Source organism: Musa acuminata, chromosome BXJ2-2 (genome assembly GCF_036884655.1).
Source record: "Musa acuminata AAA Group cultivar baxijiao chromosome BXJ2-2, Cavendish_Baxijiao_AAA, whole genome shotgun sequence".
NCBI lineage: Eukaryota > Viridiplantae > Streptophyta > Magnoliopsida > Zingiberales > Musaceae > Musa > Musa acuminata.
In genome coordinates this window covers 27,449,792-27,464,540 of record NC_088339.1, presented here as the reverse complement: position 1 = coordinate 27,464,540, position 14,749 = coordinate 27,449,792, and the positions used below count along the sequence as shown (strand labels likewise).

Genomic DNA, 14,749 nt, shown 5'->3' with positions numbered 1-14,749 from the left:
AATGCCCCTTAATCGATTCACGTCTGCTGTTTCTCCGACAGAAAGAAACGGGGGGGCATCGTTGATGGTTTGGGAAGTCCACCCAGTATTGAAACCCCACCCCTGACTACAACTAATGAAGAAGAAGCGACTCTTACAACCCTTGTTGTTGGAAGGAGCGTCGCTGATCTTAAAACCGCTATGGGCGGTCAAGTAATACCCACCTCACCCCTTACACAAACGAAGGCTGGCCAAGAAGAGGGTCCTGGTCGGCTCGATCCTTGCTCCCCGACATCCCCGAGAAAAGCCACCAAATAGCGCCAAGAGTTCGGCGCTATCTGGGATGGCGAAATCCCCCACTTACGGAGGCACTCCTCGATAACGGGATGCAAAGGGAACCACAGTCTTGCCTCGAGGGCACCCATAGTCAGCCCAAATCCGTCGGGAAACTGATTGTGTGGCCGCTGACCGGGCCGAGGGGCGTAAACACCATAGCACTTCGAGATGCAATAGTGATCTCGAAGTGCCCCTAAAAGTTCCTTGGTCACCACCAAGTCCACATCATGCCACGACTTGTGGTTGTCAAGCATAGTAGAACTCCCTGTAGCCTTCGAAGGCTCGCCACCCGAAGATAAGCTGACAACCTCAACCCTTGGGCCCCCAGAAGAGGAAGACGAAGAAGAAGAAGAAGACAAGGAAGAAGAAGACGAAGAGGAAGATGGAGACATCCTGACCTCAAGGTTGGAATGAGCCAGGGCGCAGAACAAAAGGATGAGCAAAGTAGCAACCATTGTTCTGGGAGGAGCTTATAAAGGGGAAGCAAACCCACCGCGAAGTGACGTTTTGGCTCCCCGAGGAGAGAGATAAGCACGACATTCAAAGCCCACCATGACTTTTGGGATTTCCCCAAAATCTCCAACCTCAAAACTCCCGCCAAGAGATCGCGCGTGACAATGAGCCTCCCGCCAAAAGCAGCTCGTGACGAGTAATTTCCTGCCAAAACCTGCATTGCTTCACATGGCACGCCACATGGTACGATGGCACACGCGTGACCCGGCATGACGCCCAACATCTCGCTGGCCCTAAACCTGAGCCTGAGAACAATCACTTGGCCAACAGGTCCAGTCTCGGTCCAAGTCACGCCAGATTGGCTCTTGACTTGTGACTCGCCGACCCTAAACCTAAGCCCGAGTTGTGCTAGATCGACTCCTGACTTGCGACTTGTCGGCCCTAAAACTTGAGCCCGAGAATAGTCACTCAACCAACAGGTCCAGTCTTTGCCCAAGCCGTGCCAGATCGGCTCCCGACTTATGACTTGTCGGCCCTAGACCTAAGCCTGAGAATAGTCACTCGGCCAACAAGTCCAATCTCAGCTTGAGTCACGCCGAATCGGCTCCCGACTTATGACTCACCGGCCCTAAACTTGAGCCCAAGAACAGTCACTCGGCCAACAGGTCCAGTCTTTGCCCGAGTCGTGCCAGATTGGCTCTCGACTTGCGACTCGCCGACCCTAAACCTGAGCCCGGGAACAGTCACTCGGTTAACAGGTCTAGTCTCGGCCCGAGTCGCGCTAGATCGACTCTCGACTTGTGACCCACTAGCCCTAAACCTGAGCCCAAGAACAATCACTCGACCAATAGGTCCAGTCTGGCCTGAGTCGCGCCAGATTGGCTCCTGACTTGCGACTCGCCAGCCCTAAACCTAAGCCCGAGAATAGTCACTTGGCTAACAAGTCTAGTCTTTGCTTGAGTCACGCCATATCGACTCCCGACTTGTGACTCGCCGGCCCTAAACCTGAGCCCGAGAATCTTCACTCAGCCAACAAGTCCAGTCTTTGCCCAAGTCGCATCAGATCGACTCCCGACTTGCGACTCACTGGCCGTAAACCTAAGCCCGAGAACAGTCACTCGATCAATAGGTCCAGTCTTTGCCTGAGTCACACCAGATCGGCTCCCGACTTACGACTCGTCGGCCCTAAACCTGAGCCTGAGAATAGTCACTCGACCAACAGGTCTAGTCTTTGCCCGAATCACGTCAGATCGGCTCCCGACTTATGGCTCGCCGACCCTAAACCTGAGCCCGAGAACAGTCACTTGGCCAACAGGTCCAATCTATGCCCAAGTCGCGTCAGATCGGCTCCCGACTTATGACTCATCGACCCTAAACCTAAGCTCAAGAACAGTCACTCGGCCAATAGTCCAATCTTTGCCCGAGTTATGCCAGATCGGCTCCCGACTTACGACTCACCAGCCCTAAACCTGAACCTGAGAACAGCCACTCGACCAACAGGTCTAGTCTCGGCCCGAGTCGCGCCAGATCGGCTCCCGACTTATGACTCGTTGGCCCTAAACCTGAGCCCAAGAATAGTCACTCGGCCAATAGGTCCAGTCTTTGCCCGAGTCAAGCCAGATCGGCTCCCGACTTATGACTTGCCAGCCCTAAACCTGAGCCCGAGACTAGTCTCTTGGCATACGGGTCCAATCTTCGCCCAAGTCTCACAGCTCAGTCCCCCAACCAGTGACTCGTTAGTCTCGTTCCGCCTGGGCCCAACTGCCCGGCCAATAGTTTAAACCCTTCCCAAAGCACAGGGCGCCTCCCACCGAGCAGCTCCATGACGAGCCAGCCCGACTCCCCCTCACCAGTAATCGATGCATCTACAGCACGCCCTTCGTCCTCTCGCAAGGACCCCAAGGCGCGTGGGGGGGGGGGGGGGGGGGGAGGGAGGAGTGGGGTGGGGCGGGGTGAGGAGAGAAGTGATGAGGTAAATTTTGGGATACAAGTCCGTTGTTGCAAGTCAACGCCATGCCACGCCATCACCAGGTCAACAAAGGAGGGCTCTCGTGTGCCGACCCAAAGGTCGTACCAAGGCGTCCACCAGCAAGCTTCGAAAAATCCAGAGCGTCGTCGTCTGATGCCATCCTACGCGCTATAGGGCGACAGCTACACTGAGGCACTGTCCCATTATTTCACGCGCCCTGGGACGGCGGTCATGCAAAGGTACTATCCCGCTGATTCAAGCATTCTAGGACGATGACCGCACAAAGGTAATAACTTCCCCCTCGAGGATCAACCGCTAGGAGGTGGTATAAAATCCCATGGCCGGCATCCGGCCAGGGGGAGAGGAAAGAAAAAACAGAGATCAGACCACTAACTTACTCGTTAAGGGCCCAAAGTCAGGAACCACCTGACGAGGGCTTTCTGTGTAGGAAAGCGGTTACGCCCGAGACGTGATCATCTTGATCAAGAAGGCGTCTTTCCCCAAGCAGCTCCGACAACCCGACCGACATCCAAGGATTCCCGACGAGGAGAGCAGACATCCTGAGTCGCTACCGTCCCTACCAAGAGATAGTGACCATCGTCCCAACATCCATACCCCGACTTGTAGTCGATTAACATCGACGACCCGTCGAGCCGACCTTCGACTCCCGACATTGGCCTGGGGACCAGGCCGTGCTGACTCATCAGCCATGCCACACACGTTCACCAAGATATTTGATGACATATATAAAGTTAAATTATGGACCTAATTTAATATATTTAACTTGACAGTTTCTATTACTAGTAACGTGTGATATACATTTTTATTTCATCTCATCTTTTACATGAATATTTTCTAATGCTACTTAGTAGTGTTTGATCTGATTGCTAAATTTTTATGTTGATTTTGAATACCCTTTTCTTCTAATATCTCCGACGATTTAGATTTTTTTGTCAAGAATATATTTAGCTTCAACGATCGCTGTTTTTCGTTATTTGGAATTGTGAACAAGCGAAGAAAGAAGACACACAAACGCATGCATTACACGAATTCTTGATTCGGATAACGGAGGGAGAACATACGAACCGATCTCCTCTTCCTTCCACACTTCTTATTTATGGGCTTCATACAGTCGTACACGATCGAGAACGTATACTTGTAACAGCCGCACACACATACACGAAGCATTCAGCATCATCATATAGATATATATATATATATATATATATATGAGCAGTAACTTAGTGCATTGTTTTAGATGTATTAGGTGTTGTAGTTGACGGTGGAGGTGTAGGTGCTCCCTGCCTGCCACCCGGCGGGGATGACGTTCGTGGCGATGAGGGTCTTCCCCGAGAGGCCCGAGGTCAGCCGGAACGAGAAAGGCGGCTGCAGCGCCGACCCCAAGTTCAGCTTCCAAACCGCGCCCCACGATTGCTGCATGGAGATCCACGAGCCCGACGCCCCCTGCTGCATGTCGACGGCCGCCAGATCCCCGTCCCCTCCTTCGTACACGATGAGCACGGCGAGGTAGTTTGGGTTGGATCCCGCATCCACCTTGAAGGTGACGTCGAAGCCGGGGTAGCTGCACTGCACTCTGCGATGCCGGAGGGTGTGTGTAAGGGTACGGTGTTCGTGTTGCAGTACTTGGTCTGGGCTGGGGTTCTCACCTGGAGTACTGTACTTGAAGGACGCCTGCGTTGCGAAGCTGGTCGCCTTGGCTAGGCTTCGCCATAGCCCCGAAGGCGGTCCCGCTGAGGTCGAAGTGGACGGGCTCGGCAAGACACGGCCCGCCGGGGCACTCGTCCGTGATGACGACGGTCACCGGGTCTCCGGAGCACGCGTCGTTCGTCGTGCACAGAACCTGATCATATCAGATCATTAACGCATCCATGAAGCAGATGAAATAGCAAGCTAAGCGTGTGTACCTGATAGCAAGCACCGCAACCCTTGCCGGACTTGTAGATCGAAGGACTTCCTGCTGCTATCATGGACGAGAACGGAGCCGTAGCGACTGCACCACCATATCCACATGCGCCACCTATAAACACACACATACATGCATAAGATTTCACGTGTGATCTCGGGTGTAATTCAGAATGCAACACCAGAATATTACCGTCACTTCCGGCGCCGTTGGCTGTTCCATACCAGGTGGCTCCGGCTGACGACCAGGTGGCCCCGGCTACGGCAGACGAGTTGAGGAGTTTGCGGCAGGCGCATGGGCCAAGGAGGGAAAGGAAGGCTAGCAGTGCGACGAAGACAAGAAGAGAAGAGTGATGAGGAAGTGAGAAGGCCATGGCTACTAAGCAAATGCTTGGAGCTGGAGGAGGAAGAAGAGAAGGGTTGGTTGTGGTTCGAGATGCGAAGTCTGTGAGTATTTATAGTTTGGATCGATGTATTACCTCAGTTGATTCGCAGTATCTCAGCCGCAAATTCTGAGTTGAAGGCTACTAAATGGCATTTCTAAGTAAGCATCTAACGATGCATGGCTTGGTGGATCAGCAAGAGGATGAACTTTTGCCGTGATTATGGACTTTGACAACTTCAATGCACACTAATCGATCTGGTCAGAGAAAATGTTTACTGTAAAGAATACCCATAAATCACCAAATATTCTATTCTTAAGCACTTCCTGTTGTACATGCAGTTAATAGAGCCTAAAGAACTTATGCCTCTCCCTCCTGCAAATGTTCTCCCAACTTGTTCGTATCTATGATAGAAGGACACATCAGCTGTCCTAGATATGTTAGAAGATTCATTAATCTATTACTATTAATGGCGAATCGTTTTGAGTCGACTCTATTATTATTTCCCAATCTCTTAAAACATTTAATTTCCTTTGAATATCCAATAAATAAAAAAGATAGATTCCACTACAGTAGATTTATTTTTTAGAGACTAGAAATAATATGTTGTAGAATAATTTACCTGAAAATGATTGAAGAATGAAGCGTAGGTGAAAACTGCATGGTGTGCATGGAGGAAGAGGACACGTTACCCCACCCCGAATCCGGGGTCTCGAAAGTGAGCCGTCCGCCCCACGAACCGAGCCGATGATGGCGGAATGCTGGCCGTTGAATCGACCTCACGTATCACATCAACGCCCCCATCGGACGGCTGCTCGTCGTGGTGGCCCGGACGTAGGAGGCCCCGTAGTCATAGGCCCAGTTTAGGCTTCTTATCCTTCACATTTCATATACCAATATGTCATCGAGAGCTTTACTTGCTTAATCAGATAATATTGAACGAGTCAATCCATTGAATCTCGACAGAATAATAATAATAATAATAATAACAACAACAACAACAACAACAACTACTAAACAAGGAGACCATTTTCACGGTTCTCAGGGCACCATTACAAACCTGCTGCTGGTGAAAGAACAAGCAACAGCAGAGAATAGCATTAAACATACATCATAATTAGATGGCTGGGTAACTGCAACTAAGCCTCGTCTATCAAATCAAAGCTAAAGAATCATGATGTGGTGAAAAAGGTTAGGAAAAAGAAGATGTTATCCGTTGATTCCATGTTGCAGAAGATAATGAGTGGCCAAGGTGCCCGTTCCTTTTACTTCCGATGAGACAACGCATGTATCCAATTGTGGAACCTGCGGTTAGATCGTTGAGGTGAGAATGTAAGCCCAAACATCTCCTTGAGGGCCTGCCCTTGTTCAAAGAGTCCTATCACTCTTGCCACAACAGACGCACTCTCTCTTACATGCTCCAGGTCCTTGGGGTCAGACCACAGGCGCCGAGCAAGCTGTAGCCTTCTCTGTTTCGAGCTCATTGCAATTCCCCACTTTACGTACAGGCTCTCTCTTTCAGCAGCACACAAACTCTTCTGCATCTCCCTGCAAAGCATGTCTCTTTCACGCCGTAGCAATTTCAAACTGTCAAACAGGAAATAAACTGTGTCAGTAATAAATTGCGGCAATGTTCACATGAAAATAAGATGAGGAAAGAGTAGCACAGTGAAAGGTAAAACCTTGACGCATATGTGGAACTCTGACCAAGTTCTGCTGTTTTATCAGCATTTCCCAGAGATAAATTGCTCTTTAAAAAGGATAGCCTCCTTAGTTCCACTTCCATGTAAATCGAGTCTGTTGGATCACCTTTGAAGAGCATGTAAAAGTAAGTCCTGTGAACCAAGGATACATTACAATCATGCCAGAGCTTAATTATCTCTTGCTGCTTCTTCTCAAACTCCAGAGACCATACTGAAGGCGATTGCAGCACATCTAGAGTTGGTTCCAGACCAATATCCTTGGTGGTACCCTCATTTCCAAAGTCTTCAAATACATTCTGTTCAGTCCCCTATCATCAAGCAATACGTTACTGAAAATGCAACATCATCGAAGATAGTTGTTATACCAACAGATAAGAAAACACTTGAATTTCATGTTCATTATTAATTTTAAATATATAAGAGAATATATTAATGAGTTTTTTTTTCCTTTTCTTAATAAAATTTCCTCCTTTTTTTCTTATTTTTTCTCTCTGTGTTGACAGAATATTTGTGATGGCAAGGCAATTTGCCAGCACATTCTGATAGCATGTTCATATTTGTTGTGTAGAGGACCCTGGTACGAGAGATTAAGATGGATATAATAATTCAAGCATGAAAATACTAGGTTGCAATACTAAGAACCCATTTCACCTCAAGAAAATGTTAGCTCATAAAAACTAAAATAGGGTAATACTTTGCATCATTATGTAACAAGATGAAAATGCTGGCAAGAACGACTAGAAAAGAAAATCATTTATCACAGTTATGTACCTGATCAATGAAAAATTGTTTCCGGTGATGAACTTGAGCCATCTCTGGCTCTACATAATCATCAAATCTGCTAGTTGTTTGTCTCTGTGTATCAAAAGATTTGCTATCTTCAGAATTTTGAAATACCCTTGCTGACAGTTTTTTTATTTTGGCACCAAAATTTGAAGAAAATAGTTTGTTTTGAAATCCTTCAGGCCTTCCAGGGAATTCTTTTAGAGATGTGCTAGGTGGTGTACCATCTTCTTGAAGCCAAGATGAAGAGCTCATGAGTGTTGATCTACAACTTCTACTTCTACCCAATGGAAAACTTCTAAAGCTTGAATCTTGCCATGAGGACAATGGAGATGATTCATCAGGATATGCCTTGACAAGACTTATCAGTGTCTTCCTAACATTGTGAAGATGTTGCTCCAATGTGATGGGATCAGCACTTGGTGATCCCAGATCCCTCCGTTCCCCAGCTTTATGATTTCCATCTATATGTCCTGAGGAAACTGTACTCGGGTGTTGAAGACTATTTCTTCCTTCAGTTAACAAGGAACTTGAATCTTCACTTCTACATGTCCCATTCATCTCAATACAAATGACTTCCTCACAATTTTCCTCAAATTGTTCACAGAGGCTTTTATCAATCTCTTCCTCACCTTGATCTTCAGTTGACCCAATAAACTTGAGATTTGCCACTGAGTGCCTTGGTGATAGAGCATCCTGGTTGTGCGTTTGCAGGTAGTGCTGTTTGTGTGATGTCACAAATTGTGTGGAGGCAAAATCTAGACTGTGATCAGCAATGTCTAAAGGCTCAGACATCAAAAGCAAGTCATCACATGAATGAGGTAAATTGAGTAATGACGTTTGGCTCAAGTCATCCTGGAGAGAAACAAAGAGATATCAAGAGCCCCACTACTGACAAAAATTGTGAACATAAGGAAGAGCAAATACCCATTGGCTTGAGAAGTGATCCTTGCCAACAACTTCCAGCAAACCCTCCTGTCTAGATTGACCTAGATCACGTTGCTTGATCAACTCCTTGATCTCATTCTCCATCTGTCGTGTCAATTATAACTAATAGTTGTCAGTGATGTTTGATTCTTGCAGCTGTGAGTACTGAAAATATTAGCAAAACTATTCTAAAAGTATGCATCCTTTCTAAATACAGATGTCTTGTTCTTGAGCAAATAGAATGTCTCAACATGCAATCACTTGCATATCACAAAATACATTAAGGTCACAATAGCAAAAAAATGTTTGAGAGAAACTATATTTCCAAATTAAAAAAAAAATAATGCTCTTAGTTTGACTAGTGAGCTAAACAGAGCCCAACAACCACAAAAATATCTGTGCAGCCAACCCCAAGAAGTTGAGAACAACGGAGCAGTTCAATGCATAGTCAATACCAAGGTCCCAATCATGGCTATAAGTAGAATCAGACTAGGAACCAAAAACCAGATCAACAGGTACAAAGTATATTGCTCAACGTTTCCAGGTTTGTTGTCACACCAACATTAGAACTAAGTAGATGCGAGAATGTAAACTATAATAAAATATAGAAGATGCATATAAGAAGAGTGTATTTAAAACATCAGGCTAAATTCAGATGATTATGCAGTACCTTTTTTATTTGAGCATCCTTCTCTCTCAACAAGGCTTCCACCCTTGGAGATATTCCTGGATATCTCAATTCGCTCTCCAATCTGGCAACTTCTTTCTGCAACTGCTTAACCAATGCCTTATCAGACATAACTATATTTACCTGTGCATTAGTAGCTACTTCTTTTGCACAGCTTGCAAATAGAAGTGTGTTTCTGGATTGCTCAATATGGCTTCTTGCAGGGCTCATTGTGCAAATAATAGCAGTTCTTGCATTACCCCCCAAGGATGGTTGCAATATACGTGTGAGTTTTGAATCCCGATATGGAATGTGCCCATTTCTTCCCTTGCTGTGCCAATTTGGACAAGTATATTGGTAAATGAAGTAGAAATTGTTTAATATCGATTATCATAATACTATTAGACTTCTTACATACTTCAAGATCATAGAAGATGACCAAGTTGTAGATCATAAACCAATCCACAAAATCATATAGCGCTAACAAAAACATCTGTGTGTGTGATATTATAGTGTTAGCCTCACTGTAATTGATTCTACCTTCATTCCTAAACAAATTTTACTATGATGATTTGGCAGAAACAAAACTATACATGCACATGGAAATTCATTCACTTTTTAACTTATACTACTACAGAAAATACAGACAGTAGTTATTAAATATCAAATTTGTGTGTTGCAAATAATTAGGAAGTAAGCGTCTCTACTTTATGATTTTGGCTTGGATAGAGTTTATCTAGTAATATATTATTCAATCAGCACATTGCACAAGTGATTTAGAACAGATAACACAGTTGGTGACCCAGAAATAACCCTGACATGGTTGATCAGGCAAGGACAGAACAAGGAGAAAAGGATATTTCTATTTTTTTTAAAAGCAAACTTTACAAGGATGGAAACAAATAACCTTTCCATGCATAAAGATGATGTCTTAGAAAAACTTTAAAGTTCGTGCATATTTCTACATATCATTTCTGGGTCAAGTTATTAATCGTGAACTCAGAATTATTCTCAGTGATAACAGTTAGCACTAGATCATTATCAACACAGTAACAGTTGTTCACTTATTAAATCTAAGATAAAAACATTATCAGGCTGATTAAATATGGCATGAAATTTCCTAGAAGCGTCAAAATAAACAATAGTAAAGGAACTTTTAACTCATAGCAGCAGGCTTAAACGTAGTGATTTGTATTCAAGTTGGGACAATGGATCTATTTAATTATATTGAGGAAAATCAATCTAGCACTCCACATCGTAAGAAACTGATATGTAAAGGAATCTAACATAGTAAATCTCAACTTGCTGAAATAACTTGCAGTACAAATAAAATGCATCAAGCATGTTACATGCATAAGCAATTTAGCTTCAAAGGAAGAAAACCAAGATCCAGTTACATCAGTAATGAAGCAAAAGGATGAAAAAGGAATTTTCAACAACCTCAACTTGCGAATAACAGTTCCAAGGGTTAGTAAGCTTCGATTTATGTGGCAACCCTCTTTCAGCCTAGTACCAGCAGATAATGCCTGAGATGCACGTTCACTCCCTCCCAGATCAACAAAATTCTGCAAACAGGAAATGGAATATGTTTTTTCTCTAATCTCTCTTGAGTGCATTTAGAGTTATTATAAACAAAGCATAAGAAGATTTTCATACCACACTAGCCACAAGTGTGCTTGAGTTGTCCTTGCCCAAAAATTCCCTAGCAGAACTTTCAATAGTCTGCAAGAATCGATTAATCATAGAAAAATATAAATTGTTTCTCTTCTAAATAGTACAGCAGATTATTCAATTATTAGGATAAAGAAGAACAAACCAATCTAAGAATTTGATGAGATCTGGAACTTGTTTCATTTAGAGAGGTCTCCCCAATCTTTCTCTGAGCTAGAAAATGAAAAATGACACCGGTAAGTACATCTCAATTAGCAAAATGCTTATTCTCTAAACAAACTTCTGGTCGGTCACCTTCACACACAGAAATGAGAGCCTTAAGGTGGTTCCAGTCCCTTAAGGTTTCCTCTGTTAGTTTTTCGATTACAGTTCCTTTCTGCCAAATGACATTTTTTCACCTTCAAGTAAACAGGCAAGGAAGGTTAACTAAACATCTAGGCGAGGCACATCACCTCTGGATCGTCTAAAAGTCTAAGGGGAGCAGAATCTGTGCTGAGTAGATCTTTCACAGCTTCATTGTATATCTCTATTGCTGAAAACTTCAGCACAAATGCTCTCTCCTCATGCTGCAAAAGGAATGAAACGACTAGCAGCGAAAACAGAAACAATTTTCTCTATGCCACAGGCACATATAAGATGCAAATTGGGATATTAGGACAGTCACATGATATTCTATATTACCTTATGTATGTATTCATATATATCTTGTGCGGTATACTCAGTTATACCAGTCATTGTGTATGTTTTCCCGCTGCATGTTTGCCCATAAGCAAAAACAGTAGCTGAAAATCAAATATATCAATCTTTCTATGTTCTCTAAAATATCTTGAGAATGCAGACTGAGGCAACTACACTTACAGTTAATGCCAGTAACTACAGAAAGAGCAACTTCTTTAGCGCCTTCCTCGTATACTTGCTTTGTGGTGCAATCACTTGGAAATACTTTGTCTGTTAGCAAGAATTAAAAAAACCCAACATCAAGAATATCAATATAGACATTCTGGAAAGAAAAAGCTAGGCTTTAGAATCCAAGAGATAATATCAAACATTATAAGATAGGATGATTCTGAAGCCACAAAAAGTCATATGTTAGTGTTTAAGACGATGCAGTTTTGGACAATTTGATGGAACAAAATCCATGTTCAAGCAATCAAAACAAGAGGCTGGAATTCTTGCTGCACTCTAAAATTCTAGCAAAAACAAACCCCACTAAAGAATCTAATTGTGCTAGTTAGAATACCTATTTCATTTACAGAGTGAAAAATCATCTCAAGTTCATTTTGCAAATGAATTGGATGTAGAGAACAGGGGAAAAGGAAAGCAATTGTGAATGCAGCAAACACACCAAACGTATAAGCAGTAGGATTTATGGACCGTTCCAAAAGGCTCTCCCTGAAAATAACGGTGGTGTCGTTGATGCACTCCCAATCCGACGGATCGTTCTCCGCCACTTCCTTTTCGCTCAAGGGCCGCAGCCGCACCGAAACAACTATCTTCTCCATCTTCCCACCCCCGCCGGACTCCGACGCCACCTCCAGGCTCTCCTCCGCCCTCTCCCACGGCATCATCTCCTCCCCGCCACCCGCCCCCATTCCTCGCCTCAGACATCCACAACCATCTGCAACAAGCACTCGACTTAGGTTACAAGAACCAACCGAAGCATGAACAAAGGACGCATCCTAGCCTAATCTGATCCTCAATTCAGAGGCGAAGGATCGTCGAGGAGTTGCTGTTGAAGGCAGGAGGCAGGTAGTTAGAGGGTGATGCTTGAACACACCAGATCGGTGGTTCAAATGTCAGACATGAGGCTGACAGGAGGCCGAGATTACATCAACGAATGCCGGCCACAACCTCTGATCAACTCTGTTGGGGGTTGCCGGCCTCCGAATTAAGAAACCCTATGACAGGAGTAACAAGGAAATAGCTCGCTAGGCCAGAGAAGGGAATCAGACGGTGTTTGGCAGCAGCGTTGGAGCGGTGACAAGGGCAGGCAGCCTACTCAAAAGAATCACAATCACACTACTCTGAGATGTAGCTTTCACTGGGAACAACCATTTCCTCTGAGACCGTGTGTCAGAGAGAGAGAGAGAGACGGAGAGGTACCTGAGATGAGGATTCCTAGGCATTGTGACCAGATTCTTCTTCCATCTCTGGTGGGATGAGAGCAGGCTGTTTCTCTTTCTGAGATCTAAAAAGGAGACCGCCCATGCTGTGCTCGGCTTTTGAAGAGAGAGGGAGGGAGGGAGGGAGAGGGGGATTGTCTCTGCCACTTCTTCTTTTGTTCAAAGCAGGACATTACTGTTTCAGTTTTGGATGAGTCGTTCTTTTGTCCATTTTCTTCATATATTCATAATAAAATAAATACATATCTAAACGACTTTAATGATCATTTATTTAATTTAAATTCACCTCTTGGATAAAAGTATTAATAATATAAATGAATAGATGATTCGTTATAGAAACCTCTAAGATTTGAACATGCGAACTCAATTTGTTAATGCTTTAGTTTCTGTCTCATTTGATGTTGTTTCTTTCGTTGGTTAACCTAAAATAAAATAGTACCACGTTTCCCGGTCACGCATTCTACGTCCGACGTTCTGTACCACGTGGGTCCCGCGCTCACTCTCCAATTAAAGATCAGGTACGTGGGGTCGGGTAATGGACGGCGGCATGGCATTGCGGAAGTGGCAACTCGTGGGAGGCGCCCTGTTGATTTCAAAAGCGGGATGGGCTTCGCACTGCCTCCGAGAACCGCAAAGGAAAGTGGGTCCCGCTTGGGGTCCATAACTTTCTCCGATAGAGAGGTAAGGTAAGTGTCGGGGGTTACGCAGTACGTGACGAGACGAGCGAAAGGCGGCGTACGTGCGCACGTGCCTCGCACACCCTGTCTAACGGTCAGTATTCGACGTAAAAATGAATTAAATGATTTTTTTTTTATTTTTTGGGTTATTTATTTATTTCGAAAAAATAAATAAATAGATTCTGGTTTGGTGCACTCTCTCCTTATTTTTATTTTTTATGGACGAATAAATTAATAGCTGATGGAACAACATGGGATGCGTAGGACACACTGTTATGTATGCAGCAAGTTACAATGATGTCCATTTGTCTATGAACATGATGGATAGAAACAGACAAATTGAAGGATTAAATGACCCTTTGGTATTGTCTATTTCTATGGCCACACAGGATTGATGTATCTTAGTTTTAACCGATCGCTTAAAGATTTAGAAAATGACACATTAAAGATTAAGAAAATGACATCTTTCGTCAGTAAATCAATTTATGTTTTAGAATGAAACTCAAAAAGATGGTACAATTTCAAATGATTAATTAGTAATCGTAGATCCATAAAGTTTAAATTATTAGGAAAGAATAATAATAATTCGTGACTGTTATTTTTAATCGTAGATAAAAAATAATAAGGTCACAAATCTCGATTATTTGGGATCATATATATTAATTTGTTACCGTTATTTTCATAATTGTTTATATAAAAATACTTGTTAGGTTGAAGAAAGGGAAAGATCTGTTCGTATGTTTTTTATTTTTATTTTTCAAAGAAAACAGTTGAGATGCCACTATCAAAATGAAAACAATCTTTTTTTAAAATACAAAAAAGGGAAAGGATTTAAATGAGAATGTATCCTAATATATCATCTTGAAATAATGTATATATATATATATATGTAATTATTCTAAAAATCATTTTTAAGTTTTTTATATGATTTATTTTTGTTTTTCATCGATAGTACATCTTATTTTTTGCAATCCTATAAATGCTCTTACTCTTCTTTATCGGTGCCTTCGCCGCATCCGTCCCATTGTGAGATAGCATAGCCCACTCTGCGGTGGAGTGCTATGAAACGAGGGCGGACCGGTGGGCATCGATAGTTACGATGCGGTGGGGGATGGTATAGTACAACATGACGATGGTGGGGCGACGGATGTACAT

At 43.7% G+C, this 14,749-nt stretch overlaps 2 protein-coding genes across 2 annotated transcripts; both read right to left on the bottom strand.

Annotated features, from left to right (window-relative positions):
• Positions 1-3,888: 3,888 nt before the first annotated feature.
• On the bottom strand, positions 3,889-5,945 carry LOC135605739 (expansin-B15-like). The gene is made up of 5 exons (XM_065096165.1): positions 5,666-5,945; positions 4,854-5,300; positions 4,663-4,775; positions 4,405-4,598; positions 3,889-4,331 (listed from the first exon to the last, which is right to left on the bottom strand). The coding sequence occupies exons 2-5, from the start codon at positions 5,032-5,034 to the stop codon at positions 4,001-4,003; spliced, it is 819 nt and encodes a 272-aa protein (XP_064952237.1). The 5' UTR covers positions 5,035-5,300; positions 5,666-5,945; the 3' UTR covers positions 3,889-4,000.
• Positions 5,946-6,057: 112 nt separating this feature from the next.
• Positions 6,058-13,118, bottom strand: LOC135605738 (kinesin-like protein KIN-7F). Its single transcript, XM_065096164.1, has 14 exons — positions 12,898-13,118; positions 12,140-12,789; positions 11,653-11,742; positions 11,476-11,576; positions 11,247-11,360; positions 11,089-11,170; positions 10,940-11,007; positions 10,780-10,845; positions 10,564-10,688; positions 9,127-9,454; positions 8,457-8,561; positions 7,518-8,384; positions 6,726-7,054; positions 6,058-6,630 (listed from the first exon to the last, which is right to left on the bottom strand). Exons 2-14 carry the CDS (start codon positions 12,384-12,386, stop codon positions 6,309-6,311), a joined length of 2,844 nt encoding a protein of 947 aa, XP_064952236.1. The 5' UTR covers positions 12,387-12,789; positions 12,898-13,118; the 3' UTR covers positions 6,058-6,308.
• Positions 13,119-14,749: the final 1,631 nt, after the last annotated feature.

Coding starts and splice junctions, on each gene's coding strand:
- LOC135605739 (XM_065096165.1), bottom strand. CDS start 5,034: ATGGCCTTCTCACTTCCTCATCACTCTTCTCTTCTTGTCTTCGTCGCA. Junction 4,776..4,853: donor CAACGGCGCCGGAAGTGACG/GTAATATTCTGG, acceptor GTGTGTTTATAG/GTGGCGCATGTGGATATGGT. Junction 4,599..4,662: donor GTTGCGGTGCTTGCTATCAG/GTACACACGCTT, acceptor TGATATGATCAG/GTTCTGTGCACGACGAACGA.
- LOC135605738 (XM_065096164.1), bottom strand. CDS start 12,386: ATGGGGGCGGGTGGCGGGGAGGAGATGATGCCGTGGGAGAGGGCGGAG. Junction 10,689..10,779: donor GCACACTTGTGGCTAGTGTG/GTATGAAAATCT, acceptor TCCTGTTTGCAG/AATTTTGTTGATCTGGGAGG. Junction 8,385..8,456: donor ATCACTTCTCAAGCCAATGG/GTATTTGCTCTT, acceptor GTTTCTCTCCAG/GATGACTTGAGCCAAACGTC.